Source organism: Diachasmimorpha longicaudata, chromosome 10, assembly GCF_034640455.1.
Source record: "Diachasmimorpha longicaudata isolate KC_UGA_2023 chromosome 10, iyDiaLong2, whole genome shotgun sequence".
NCBI lineage: Eukaryota > Metazoa > Arthropoda > Insecta > Hymenoptera > Braconidae > Diachasmimorpha > Diachasmimorpha longicaudata.
In genome coordinates, this window is record NC_087234.1 from 1,555,876 (window position 1) to 1,570,382 (window position 14,507).

At 33.7% G+C, this 14,507-nt stretch overlaps 1 protein-coding gene across 4 annotated transcripts in view; it reads right to left on the minus strand.

Moving 5' to 3' along the window:
- Positions 1-993: 993 nt before the first annotated feature.
- LOC135166645 (retinoic acid receptor RXR) overlaps positions 994-14,507 on the minus strand; it is a 71,123-nt gene continuing 57,609 nt past the window's right edge. For all 4 annotated transcript variants that reach the window (XM_064129116.1, XM_064129114.1, XM_064129113.1 and 1 more), the window contains 2 exons: positions 5,283-5,589; positions 994-2,092 (listed from right to left, as the gene is read on the minus strand). In XM_064129116.1, the coding sequence (XP_063985186.1) occupies positions 1,493-2,092; positions 5,283-5,589 (907 nt within the window). In that variant the 3' untranslated portion in view covers positions 994-1,492. The remainder of the gene's footprint in view (positions 2,093-5,282; positions 5,590-14,507) is intronic.

Genomic DNA, 14,507 nt, shown 5'->3' on the forward strand with positions numbered 1-14,507 from the left:
CTTTTTGGTGACCACGAGTTGATCCCATAGGTCAGTGAACAGTACGCTAATTTACGGTAGAATTTTCTCTTTGTGTGCCACCCCCTTAACGCAGTCTGAAAAAGCCTCGCATTTCACTTAATGACATAAGACACCACTCCATCTTCTCTAAAAACTAATGTTACGAACTCTCAGAATATTCTTATAATTCTCAGTCAGCCTACCACTGTCGGCGACTACCGATTCGCCGCCTATCTTGTTACTGTCGACATCGACAGAATAAAAATATCGCCAGCACATCGACACCAGTGATGACATTAATTTGAAGGGTCCAGAGTTTCTAGAGTGCAGTAAAATCCGTTAGGATAAGCTCACTCTTGCATTTTTTTTTGTTAATTATATTTTCTTTTTCCCTTGCCACGTGTACATTTCTCAGATTTTTCCTTTTTTTTCAGTATCATAAGCCAATTTTCGTGGCAACTGTGTGGCATTGTATCCCAGGAACTGTACACCACGTACAAGGGAAACCATGGAAAACCTTGGCCGTTAAGGGATCCATCAACCAATCCTCATCGGAGTATGTTTTTTCAATTCTTCTCGACGAGTCTTGGTATCTAGACTTCCCTTCGACAGTTTCCGAAATCACTGTTGTCGGTACGTGGCTCATTCTTCTATTCTTTCTGTACTTTTCATGATAATGACTGGCTCTTAACATACAAAAATGGAACTTATAAATTGATTTCTCCGAACTTCGTGTATTCCTTAATACCCCAGTACCTCATGAACTTGGAATTTCACGAGAAAATTTAAAAAAGACCCAGTTCCTCTAGAACATCTCCCAACGTTTCTAAAAATTCCTAGAAAAATAATCCATTGACTGACATATTTTCCACAGAAATTTTCCATACGTAAAAACAATAGTCATTACACTTCACCCCCAATTTATCCCTCGTCAATCATATCTCTTAATATACACAAGAAGAAAACAAACAAGAGTTCAATAAATTACCGTAATTTACATATTCATTTTTTTTATTGGGTAATTGTACGTATATGGGTATACCCATGTATGCAACTACCTAAGAAACAATCTCCTCCTGAAAGAATCAAATAAAAAGCTGCGCTTGGAATGTAACAAAAAAAACACATAAATATTTCCAAATATACAATTGCATAGTGTATAACGTCTCGAAAAAAGAATTTCTCCCAAATAAATCATCGAATTAATTAATTTTGCAGCAGTCCCGACTCTATACTCTCCTCTATTTTTTCTTTTCATCTACTCTAATCCGTCAAAATTATTTTTTTATTTACTCATTCGACATAAATAACGAAAAAAATAGCGGATAAAATCTATTAATAAGTATCCCTGTTTGAAAAAAATACCTCATCAAATTCCCCCCTCAGGTGTGTTATTCAGAAATAATTAATTTATACTTTGAAAAGATAATTGTCTCCTGTTAATTGCAAATTACATGTCGGTGTGCCCCAATACGCGGCACACCTCCATCTCCTAAGGATCAGCTGGACTCTCCAGCACTTCCATGAGAAATGAATCGATGGGCACATCACCAATCAGTCTGAAGAAGAACAAATGTTCAAGGCATTTGAGACCAATTGAACGCAATGAAGGGAGACGAAGTAGGAGCTTGGCAAATCGTCCTGGTTCATTGGGCTTTGCAATCCTGACATACTCCTCGAGGGCTGCGTACACTTTTTCACGAAGAAGTTCAACTTCTTGGGCTGATTTCAATCCACGAACCTCGGAGTTGAACAATATTATGGCCCTGAGGCACCCCAACTCGGTCTTGTCTACCTTCATCTCACGCATTTTTGTCACAAGCTCGGAGAGAACACGATCGTAGATTTTCTCAAGGCCAACTTGCTCAGCTGAATTTCTCTGGACGGTGATACCTGTCGCCAGGACTATAACATCGGACACGTCGATTGAGCGATGAGAAAATGCCGCTATCAGCAGCTCATTCCAACCTGCACGAAGCAGGAGGACCTGATCCTCCAGGGGGAGTGATGTAAAGTGGGGAATGTGTTTGGCCCATTCCACCAACTGGAACAGCTGCTTATTCGTCGCATTGCAAATACTGGAAAGGGCGTTCTGAAACAAATATTTGTGGAATTAATTTTGGACATTTGACGAGACGGAAAAATTCGATAATCTGGAAAGTTTTTTCGAGAAATCGTGGAATGAATAATTCAGGGTCACAAAGGCAACTTGTGCATTGAAAAAAAAGTTTGCACTGTTGAGAAGATTAATTAAACTTATGAAAATTAGGATATTATATTATATTATATTATATTATTCGAAGTACCCTTGTTTATTCAAAAGAATCGAAGTGATGAATGATGAATGATCATTTAATTTGGTCTTTTACTCTATTAAAACTATCAAAGATAAAAATATAAAGTACTGACATCCGAATAAATCGACTGGGAATGTTTTACTTACATACATTGAACATTTGCTATTTTCAAAATGATGAATTTTCACGTAAGAAGAAGTATTATTCTTAAAAATAGGACGGTAACTGAAGTGACAATCATTCTTTAATGAATTTCACTAAATTTTTCGTATTACATCGATGAACTAATTAATTTTTTCCTCAATCAAAGTTTCATTAAAACATATTTGTACTAGTGTGCAACATTTGCAAGTCGATAATGGAATTATGTTCAAGATGTTAACAAGGGAAAATAAATCGTTCAACAAATAATTCATTGTGAAAACTGCGAATTCTGCAATGAAAAATATTTACATTTGTTCAGAAAAAAATTCGTGATATCACCGTTTTTTAAAATTTTGTCCAAATGAATTTTCGAATAAAGAGATTCATGGTTGAAAAATGAAAGCAGTTTATCAATCTATTAATCAATCGATTTTCGAATCGAAAAATTTATACTTGAAAACACGAAAGAAGTTGATCCATCAATTTTTACCTAGAATTGGAAAATGCAAAAATTAAATGACGTAACAAGAGGAAACTCGCGTACTCAATTGTTTTCAACTTCATAATTGCACATTCTCCAATAGAGAGTTTATGAGAGAGCCTGAGAGAACACGATTGAAAGATTCCAGTTTTTTTATGCTTAAATTTTCATCGAAGGCAGTCCCGTTATGAAACAAGTATGAATAATGCATGTCAATTACTCAGACAATATCGAGAATTTAAATTGGGTGATTGAATTTTAATTTTTTGTTAAATAACCGAGGACTTGGAATGCATTAAACTTTACCAGTTGGTTCGTCAAGAAAACTTCTGAGGGAATTTGGCAAATTTATGGTGAGATGAAATCAGAAAAAATCATTTATTCATCGATAATTTATCATTTCAAATCAACAATCAATATGTCGATGTAGTCTATGCCAAATGAGTCAACGCTCCCGTCTTGAACTCCTAGAAGTTTATCTCATCTATTTTTTCCTTGAGGGGAGAGAGAAGTGGACGAATAGAAAAATTGTTTCGTTTTTTTTTTAAATTTTGGTCCCCAAGTGGAAAAATATAATTTATTTTCAGTTTTTGTCAGTTGTCTCGACTATGTTGCTTTGGTTTCTCTAATTTGAATTTTTTATGCTGTAAAGTATTTCATTACCTTCAGTATACGAAGAACCTTCGTCTTCAACTAGTTTTTTTGCTCATAAAGAACTTTTGTCTCGTGTTCGGTTTGATTTTTATCGATTGTTTCAAAATTCTCAGGGCAAACAACTGCATAAAACTCTTTCTTCGCGCATTTTCGACAAAAAATTATTGTGTCTTTTTTTTCAGGAGATTTCATTAATTTTTTCAGAATAAAAAATAGTTTTTATATTTCATGGCCTTTGTTTTTTAAACGTGAATGTAGAATTCAATTGAATAGAGTTGATTTTCCATTTTTCTTGTTTGAATGTTCATAATACATTCAAATCCACTGTTCGTAATACGGCAATACCTATCCTGACGGATTTTACTGCACTTTTTGGCCTGATAAAATAACTTAATTGTATCAAGAGAATTTCATTTGGACTAATTATCATTAAGCTGAAAACTTTGGAATGGAGTTATTTTATTTTCTGCGATCGAGGTGATTGATACAAATAGAACTTCTCTAGAACTGATACAATTGATTCACCATATAAAATTCTCCAATTATCATTTACTTCAATCATTACTTAAATCATTAATCATGACTTCTCAATCATTATTTACTTAAGGGGTTATTCTCATGTGAGCACTTCAAAAAATCGATTTTTTTTTTTTTTTATATTTTGACAGTAAAACCTATTGAAAACATGCTGTGAAAAATTCAGACCGAAATTCATAGTATTTGATAAGTTACAGCTCATAGTCGCCGACGTGTGGTAAGCGATTGTCTACCAGGCTTTCAACTTTAAACGCGTTTTTCTCGAATCATCATTTTCTGAAACGGTCAAGGTCCTACAAGAAAAAGTATTCAACCGATTGCTTTAAAATTTACATATGTTCTTCTACTCATTTATAGTTATCGTCCCTACCACAATTGTTTATTTTCGACAATATCTTCATATTTTTTTTAAACGATTTGTAACGAAAAAGAAGGAGATTTTCGTGATTTTTTTTTTGAAGTTCGATATTTTTTTTTGTTTTTAATGAAATTGATTATATTTGGTAGGGACGATAGCCACAGATCTACTGAATAATAATCCATTCGATTTTTTTATGTCAGACAACATGAACAGCCGCTATCACCTTGACCAGTGAACTACCTTTTTTTGTTAGGGACTACTTTGACTTTAAAAAAATATATGTTAAAAATGTAAAAAACGAAAAAAAAAATTTTTTTCGTATATTTCAAAATACAAATAAAAATATATTGAAAAATCAACATGATTGAAGTTTGTTGTCGCATAAAAAAAAATTCCGAAAAAGTGGTAAAATATAGGCGTTCACATGAGAATAACCCCTTAAGACAATGTAGAGACGTGTCAAAACTACAACCACCTATTTAATCATAAGAACAATTTACATGCTTAAGTGAACCAAAGGACCTCCAGAAAAAAGAAAAATGGGCAAGGAATCGAAGACTCCTGTCATTCCCATAAATAAAGGAATCTACAATCCAAAAGAAGTTCTATCTCCTTCAATCAAATCAGTCCCACAGAAGACATAACTTTAGTCCATAGTGAAATCACTTTTGTTTGACAATCGTCAACCTATTGAGTGGATCCAACTGAAATCTTGATAAAATTAATGTTTTTTCCACCAGTGCCCCTTTAAACATCTTTTTAATACCTAGTTAAATAAAATTTGACCGTTACTCATGGTGTAACTCACATCATAATTCCCCTGATGTTCCATTTTACACTCCACTCTCTTCTCAGCCTCTAAGATTCTCTCAATAGGCATATCAGAATGCGAACTACTGGTACTCTCAACTTCGCTCTGATCTCGTTCCTTCGTACGCTGTCTCTCCTCCTGTACAGCTTCCCGTTTCATTCCCATAGCCAGACACTTCTGATAACGACAATATTGACAGCGATTCCTCTGTCTCTTATCGATAATACAGGATTTTTCCTCACGACAGGCGTAGGAGAGGTCCTTCCGCACCGTTCGTTTGAAGAAGCCCTTGCAGCCTTCACAACTGAAACAAATTGGTAATAAATTTTATTCAGTATATTATTCGGAAATTCATTCTCCAACAGACATGTTATTTAAACATCCTAAAATAACGAGTTTTATTTTTCAATTTTATTTTTGTGAATTTTTGGATGAAACCCAGAGGAAAAATTTCTTGGTAAAATGCATCAGTTGAAGATGTTGGAGATTTATTTTTGTAACCCCTGGAAGTTTAACGGTTTTGATGCTGATGTTTGGCATTCATCCACTGCTTTCACTTTCACGTCAATTTCCGGTCTCATTTTCACCGTTTTAACGTCAATTTATAAATTCGCCAAAATTAATTTCACGAGGTGATGTCTGGAGATTAAATTTATCTTGTGGTATTTAAATCTCGGTTGAGTTTCAATTCAATATCAAAGGATCTGGGGGCTGGGATGATGAAAGAGAGGGATGTACAATGTCATGACAGCCAACTCGGTTATTTGGATTGACGGAATAATGTGAATTCAGATTACTATGGGGGGAAATGAATGAAGAGTGAAGAAACAAATGTTTCAAAGTATTTCTGTCTGACTCCATTCGTTTCAATTGTTGGGGTGATAAAGTGGATCATTATCATGACAATGACAATTTCAATTACAAAATAATTTTTATTAATTGTCTAGAGAATAAATTTCTGGAATTAAGGCAAAATTCCATCATTTTATTCATTATGCATTATTTGTTGAAGTAGCTGTACTGTCAAGTCGATATTTTATTGACGAGATACGATGCTTCTAAATATTTTCAGTTGGGAAATTTTTCGGAAAACTTTTTTTATTGTTTAAACCTGGTCAAGGAACACTGCGATGATAATCAAAGTTCATGGACAACAATAGTTCAATAAAAATTACGTGGAAGTGAAAACAGGAGTCCGATTAAAATTACGAAGGGCGTCTGCAATTTTTATCGAACCTTCGTTTTCACTTGATTATTTTTCCCACCCAAATTTCAGCCAATAGAATTGCACCATTTGTTGATATTTTGTATAGCCTACCTCGAATATCAGCGATTATTTTTCCCATCTAAATCTTGGCCAATAGGATTGCACCATTCGACGTTATTTTGTATAGCCAACACGGTATTTCAGCGGAAATTCTTGGAAATTTCACTGGAAATTTTGCATGTTGCTATATATAAAAAAAAACAAATGTTGAAGTAACCCTCAATTGTATCTGACAGATTAAATGGCAATTCGTTGAAAATTATGTCTCATGGTGCAATTCTATCGGCCAAGATTTGGATGCAAAAAATAATCCCCCGAATACCACTCGAGTTTCGAAATTATCTGATATTTCCCTCAAGGTTCCCTACAAACAAATAAGCTTGTCAAGTTTTCCAGAAAAATTTTTAAACTGAAAAACTTGACACGTTCATTTGTTTGCAACGAACCTACCGGGAAATATCCGATAATTTCGGAGCTCTTGTGGTATTATATGCGATTATTTTTCCCATCCAAATCTTGGCCAATAGGATTGCACCATTCGACGTTATTTTGTATAGTCAACACGGTATTTCAGCGGATATTCTTGAAAATTACACTGGAAATTTTGCATGTTGATATATATAAAAAAAAACAAATGTTGAAGTAACCCTCAATTGTATCTGACAGATTAAATGGCAATTCGTTGAAAATTATGTCTCATGGTGCAATTCTATCGGCCAAGATTTGGATGCAAAAAATAATCCCCCGAATACCACTCGAACTTCGAAATTATCTGATATTTCCCTCAAGGTTCCCTGCAAACAAATAAGCTCGTCAAGTTTTCCAGAAAAATCACTCGCGCTTCGCGCTCGTGATTTTTAAACTGGAAAACTTGACACGTTCATTTGTTTGCAACGAACCTATCGGGAAATATCCGATAATTTCGGAGCTCTTGTGGTATTACATGCGATTATTTTTCCCATCCAAATCTTGGCCAATAGGATTGCACCATTCGACGTTATTTTGTATAGTCAACACGGTATTTCAGCGGATATTCTTGAAAATTACACTGGAAATTTTGCATGTTGATATATATAAAAAAAAACAAATGTTGAAGTAACCCTCAATTGTATCTGACAGATTAAATGGCAATTCGTTGAAAATTATGTCTCATGGTGCAATTCTATCGGCCAAGATTTGGATGCAAAAAATAATCCCCCGAATACCACTCGAACTTCGAAATTATCTGATATTTCCCTCAAGGTTCCCTGCAAACAAATAAGCTCGTCAAGTTTTCCAGAAAAATCACTCGCGCTTCGCGCTCGTGATTTTTAAACTGGAAAACTTGACACGTTCATTTGTTTGCAACGAACCTATCGGGAAATATCCGATAATTTCGGAGCTCTTGTGGTATTACATGCGATTATTTTTCCCATCCAAATCTTGGCCAATAGGATTGCACCATTCGACGTTATTTTGTATAGTCAACACGGTATTTCAGCGGATATTCTTGAAAATTACACTGGAAATTTTGCATGTTGATATATATAAAAAAAAACAAATGTTGAAGTAACCCTCAATTGTATCTGACAGATTAAATGGCAATTCGTTGAAAATTATGTCTCATGGTGCAATTCTATCGGCCAAGATTTGGATGCAAAAAATAATCCCCCGAATACCACTCGAACTTCGAAATTATCTGATATTTCCCTCAAGGTTCCCTGCAAACAAATAAGCTCGTCAAGTTTTCCAGAAAAATCACTCGCGCTTCGCGCTCGTGATTTTTAAACTGGAAAACTTGACACGTTCATTTGTTTGCAACGAACCTATCGGGAAATATCCGATAATTTCGGAGCTCTTGTGGTATTACATGCGATTATTTTTCCCATCCAAATCTTGGCCAATAGGATTGCACCATTCGACGTTATTTTGTATAGTCAACACGGTATTTCAGCGGATATTCTTGGAAATTTCACTGGAAATTTTGCATGTTGATATATATAAAAAAAAACAAATGTTTAAGTAACCCTCAATTGTATCTGACAGATTAAATGGCAATTCGTTGAAAACTATGTCTCATGGTGCAATTCTATCGGCCAAGATTTGGATGCAAAAAATAATCCCCCGAATACCACTCGAACTTCGAAATTATCTGATATTTCCCTCAAGGTTCCCTGCAAACAAATAAGCTCGTCAAGTTTTCCAGAAAAATCACTCGCGCTTCGCGCTCGTGATTTTTAAACTGGAAAACTTGACACGTTCATTTGTTTGCAACGAACCTATCGGGAAATATCCGATAATTTCGGAGCTCTTGTGGTATTACATGCGAGAATTTTTAGGAAAAAATTACCTCTTGTACAAATGAACCAAAAATAATTTGAGAATTCACGAAGAATATCCGGACGTCTTTACCACACAACTATTCTGTCGGGACTGGGAGGGGAGTAAATTAATAGCATGTAATCAGTGCTTATTCTCCGGTGACAAAATTCAAAACTGTCCTGAAGTGTATACAACTGATTATCGATTAGTTCACTGACTGTCTTCATGACAATAAAGTCCACAGACATCAGATCGATGAAAAATAGAGCAAATTTTCATCGGAGAATATTTCGTGAGAAGAGTTATCGGACCGCATTATGGAGAGGAAATTATTCCATTTTCATTTTCATTTTCATTTTCATCTTCATTTTCTCTAACAGATTTTTTCTGGGGAGTAACTTCCCAAGGGATCTCTTCCCGGCGAAAATTTAATTTTTGATTTTTGTATTTTCGGAGTCTTTTTACGTTGCCAGAAAAAATTATTTTCATGGAGATATTTTTTTCTTGAAACAAGAATCAGATCAGATTTTATGAGAAATATCAATCATTTTTCTGGGAGTTTTTATTGGGATATGGATAAAAGGGTATAAATAAATGTAGTGATTTAATTAATTTTATAATCATAAACTCTTTATTTAACTTGCACGAGGAAGGCACGACTGATCTAGAGGACTGGTGTCCAGAGACTAACTTACTTCTTATAATATGAAAAATCTATACTAGGAGAAAAACAATAGAACCTTTATGTTTCCAGAGGACAGAGTCTCCTTTGAATACCACTTGTGGTAAGGATCACAATGCTCTCAAGTCCAGAGCACAACAGATCATAAATCAGTCCCTTTTCTGGAAACTATTTTAAACATATGATAAACCTTGTCGAGTGATTTTTGAAGCAGAAGAGAAGAGCTGTGTTCTAATTTTCCAACAGTTTTATTCACTTAAATCAAATAAAATAGCTCTTGGAGCCGAACCTTATTTATTCAGGACAAGGCTGAAAAACTTGATGATTTTTAAATTAATATGTTCTCCAAGGAAGAAGCTACAAAGTTTCTATTTGAAAGCAAAAAAATTCGAATTTTCCTTAGCCCATCTTAAGTTATCGACCATTGAAGATGGTTCATTGTGGCCCAATTAATAAGATTTGGGAAAGAAGATATTGAAAATAAACTAGATTCGATAAAAATGCCTAGATATATGCAATTTACAAATTCCGATTAAATTTTGTTTTCATCATTAATAACTATGAGCACTTAGAGCAAAGAAAAAATTATGCAAAACGTTCGTTAAGATGATAAAAAATAAAATATCTAGACACGCAATAACTTGAAATGAGATAAAAAGGACTTGAGTTATTGAAATGAAAAAAAAAACATGAAAATTAATAACAGCAAAATTGAAGTGCAATTATAGTATATTTTACAGAACAGTCAGCGAATTTTTCCTGAACGTTCCATAATTTTTATCTGAATCTTCTGATAAAAATTACGATATGTTCGTATAAAATTTCTCAGTTTTTAGTGAATATTTCTCTCTGGATGTGATTCCGTCATTGTAAATGAATATGTTGTTGTTCTGGGGAAGAAATATAAACTTCTCGCGACTTCACGATATCTCATTACAATCTCCAGTTTTATTCCAGGTAATAATATTCTCTGTGATTCACCATGCGAATTTCTCCGGTCAATTATAACTTACTTAAGAAAACGTAGAAACAGGTTGATTACTATATCCACTTATTTAATCATAATAATAATTTTGATTCTAAAGTAGATCAAAGAATTTCTGGAAAGAAGAAAATTCGTGGCTGGCAGGAAATCAAATACTCTTTGCATATAAACACTGACCCACCGGAATGAAAGCCTCAAATGTACGTACGACATTGAAGTATTATCAACAATACTTTCAAGGAAGTAAAATGGAAAAAGAACTCTATTTAATTGAATTCTAAATGTAAATTTAATAAACAAAATCCATGAAATGTGAAGACTTTTTTTTCAATTTTGGAAAATCTCTGATATCTGGCGAAGAAAAAACAAAAATAATTATTTATAAAAAATGCGCCACGAAAAAGTTTTGCGTAATGGTTTGCTCTGAAAATTTGTGACAAATAAACAAAAATAATAAAAAGCGCCCAACAAAAGTTTTCAACGATGAAAAAAAATTGTCGAAGGAAATAGTTTCCACCGATTGGAAAATAGACAATTAGATTGATGCTATTAAATTCGACAAGAACAGTGAGTTTTTCTCATTTGCATTCATTTTTCAAAAATTGTCACAGCAAAGCACCAGACAAAAATTTTTCTTGACCAATTTTTTTCCTCAATTTTCATATTTAAAAAGAAATCGCCCCCAACGCACTAAAGCGTTAATTCAAGATCTTTGACATTATTTCCCCGCCGACATTTCTATCCCCTTTTCCATTCCCTAAACAAATTATCGAAATCATTTTAAAACAGAGGAATGCCCTAGTACTACAAACATGATTCTAGCACAAGCAACGAACCATAAGAAAAAAAAGTGCTAATTACGTTGAATTATACTATAAACAATCTCCACACACTTGGTACAAGCAATGTAAATTATCCAGAGAATCTGTTGTCAATGTCAATCATATTAGACCAACCATTACCATCTAGACGGATTATTACACCTGATTGAAATTATAAACAATTCGGGCTGCTGATGCGGAGCAGAATCTCAAGATTTCGACCACATCCTGTGATACTCCCCAAATTTCCAAATGCACAGAAACAAATTGTTAACCAACCCGAGGAGGTCTGCCCACACTTCTCCTTAACAGTGAGCAAATAACAATTTTGCAAATGAACTAGACCTTAAGTATATAAAAATAATTTCTCAATATTTTAAGAAATGTAAGTTAAGAATTTAATATTAGATCGACCCTGTAAATCTTATGTACAGATTTCAACTCTTTGAATAATGATAATAAAAAAAAATATTTCTTCCTTCATCGTCTCCTGCATCACAAGAAGATGAAAGTAAAATTGTCGGACAACTTGTGAGTGCGGTAATGCGATAATGCAGTCAAAAGTTTGCACTCCCCCATTCCTTTGAAGTTTTTAAATTCTGCGGCAATGAAATACCTCGCAAACACATGAATTATATCTCCAAGGTCCTCATAAACCGATATAGATTCAACTGTGACTAGAAGTGGATGATTAATTCCCATGTACTCATTTCTCCGGTCGTATAAATAGAGAATAATATTTTAATATAAAAATTTACGCTGACTGATTATAGAATAAAAAAAGGATCATTGGGATTCTCGGTAAACGGGCGTGGATTGCTCAATTAGATGGCATTGGAGCGGAGTAACTCAGGAGGCCAACACTGGCTTCTCATGTTTGTAGGAACTACGGGTGGGTAGACTCATAAACATGACTCTCAGCAAGTCCAAGGTTATTCTATGCCTTCGATATAAAATCTGCAATTCGAGGGAAAGGTGGAGGAACTTTTTATTACCAGGCAGGATCTCGTGTTTTCTCATGACACAAAATGTGCAGTCGTAGTCATTACACGCGTGAAAATTACGAGTTATTATGGCACATCATATTGTCGTGTGAAATAATTTTTTCATCCAGTGTTTTATTTTTTATTTTTATGAGTTTCAATGTTTGAGCATTGAATGAGGTAATTAATTACTCTCTATTGTGAAAACTGTTCTGAAACAATAGAATTGTATAATGAGTCTTGTTTTTGGAGGCCAAAGAAAATAGTATTAAAGTCGTTACTCTCCGTGGCATTGGTAGAGTTTTTGTGAATATTCGTAAATTGTTCAGAATAATTGAGGGAAATCCTTGACTTTTTTTTGCTTCTGAGTGGAAGCATTGGGATCGTTCCATGTCGATCGCAAAAAAAATCTTCTAATTTTTGTTGGAAAGGATGTAATGTTATAAAAAAAAAACAAAAAACCTTTTGTTTTGAAAAACTCCGCCACGTCAATTTATCGATTGTTCTCTTCCTACAGAATAGAAATCTCGAGGAAAGGAAATTTGTTCGCAAACAATCATGTAATTTTGGTTGGAAAGGATGTAAAATGGTTTGAAATGAAAAAATACAAATTTTTTTGAAAAGATATAGATGGGTAGAAAAATGGGTCCAAAAAATTTGAAATTTTGGCAGACAGTGAGTAAGAATTGCGAGTAACTTTGCATTGAGATTCGGTTCGACCGGTTAAGCCCTTTTTGTGGAATTGCGATTAGTTTATAAATGATTTCTTTGGAATATCTCAAAAACTAAAGAAAGTATTCTGTTTTTTTCGTTGCCATCTTTTTCGTCCTGATTGGATCCATTGGAATCAATCAAAAATTGGAAAGTGGATCCTGGAGGGAATCATAGTTATTGGCACTTTTTGGTTTTTGAAAAAAAAATGTTGGCCGTCTTATCTAAGGAAAAATATGGACGAGATTTTGGCACATGGTCTTGAAAATGAACGTAATTGAACGATTAGTTTCATAGATCTTCAGATTTTTGTGTAAAATGATTATGCGGAATATCTCAAAATTCACTGGATCCAACTAGTTTTTTAATCTGAAAATTTTAGTCTTGATCTCCTCTATCATAATGAATTCAAACTCTACGATAATCAATTGAATAAAATAGGGGAAAATGATAGAAATGAACAAAGAAAATTCGTTGCATCAGCTAATTAAATATTTTGTTCATTTCCCCATTTAGATCTATACATATTCTTAATAAATATAAATTAATAGGGAAAATATATTGTAAAAACCGTTCGAAAGCTCGCCATCCATTAATTGATAGCAAAGAAAAGATACTCATACATTTCAATAACTCATCTACAGTCACATAATAGCGTTCCCCTGTTTATCTCGAAATTTTGGTAAAGTTTTGTAAATTTCTGCCAATGTTTTCCTGAGAAAGTAGGAAAATTATTTCACGATGATTTCACGATAAACTTCGTGAACCATTTAGTAATTAGAATAATTAGAAAACTTAATAAACGGTAGATTGTTCTACGTTAATTTTATCAACTCTTTTTGAGAAATTTGGAAACTTGCTGTTTCTGTGCACAAAGTTAGTCGCCATTGATTGAAGAGTCATCGTTGAATTTAGTGGTAAAACAAAAAAAAGTGCACAATAATTATTAGGGAAAATTCCAGCACTGATACTGATAATTTTATTGGGTAAAATGTGAATTTTTCCTTGTATTGCTGTGAAAATTACAAAAAACATCATCAGGAATCCCAAGAAGTTTTACGTAACAGTATTAGATTTTCCCACAGCTGGTGAGCTTTAATTGTTCCAATTTTTTCTAATATTTGGATTAGGGTTGTCCGGGAGAAATACCCAGTTTGTATTTTTGCTGTCATTCAGGGAATAAACACTAAATAAAATTTACTGCAATTTACTAAACATATTCAAAGTAGCTCTACCCTCAGGTCGATCGGTATGTTACCGCCGGGATAGGTTGTTTTGAATATTTTCAATTGCCAAAATTCCCAACTAATTGCATGAGTAAAATTCGAATAAATTCATAAACCCAGTATTATCGAAATTGAATTTCAGAAAGTATTAATATTTTTAAAAACCCTTCTTCCCCATAAACAAATAATGTAACTTATTTTTCCAAGGGTGGATTATTTTTACGAAATTTCAAATAATTCCTTAAT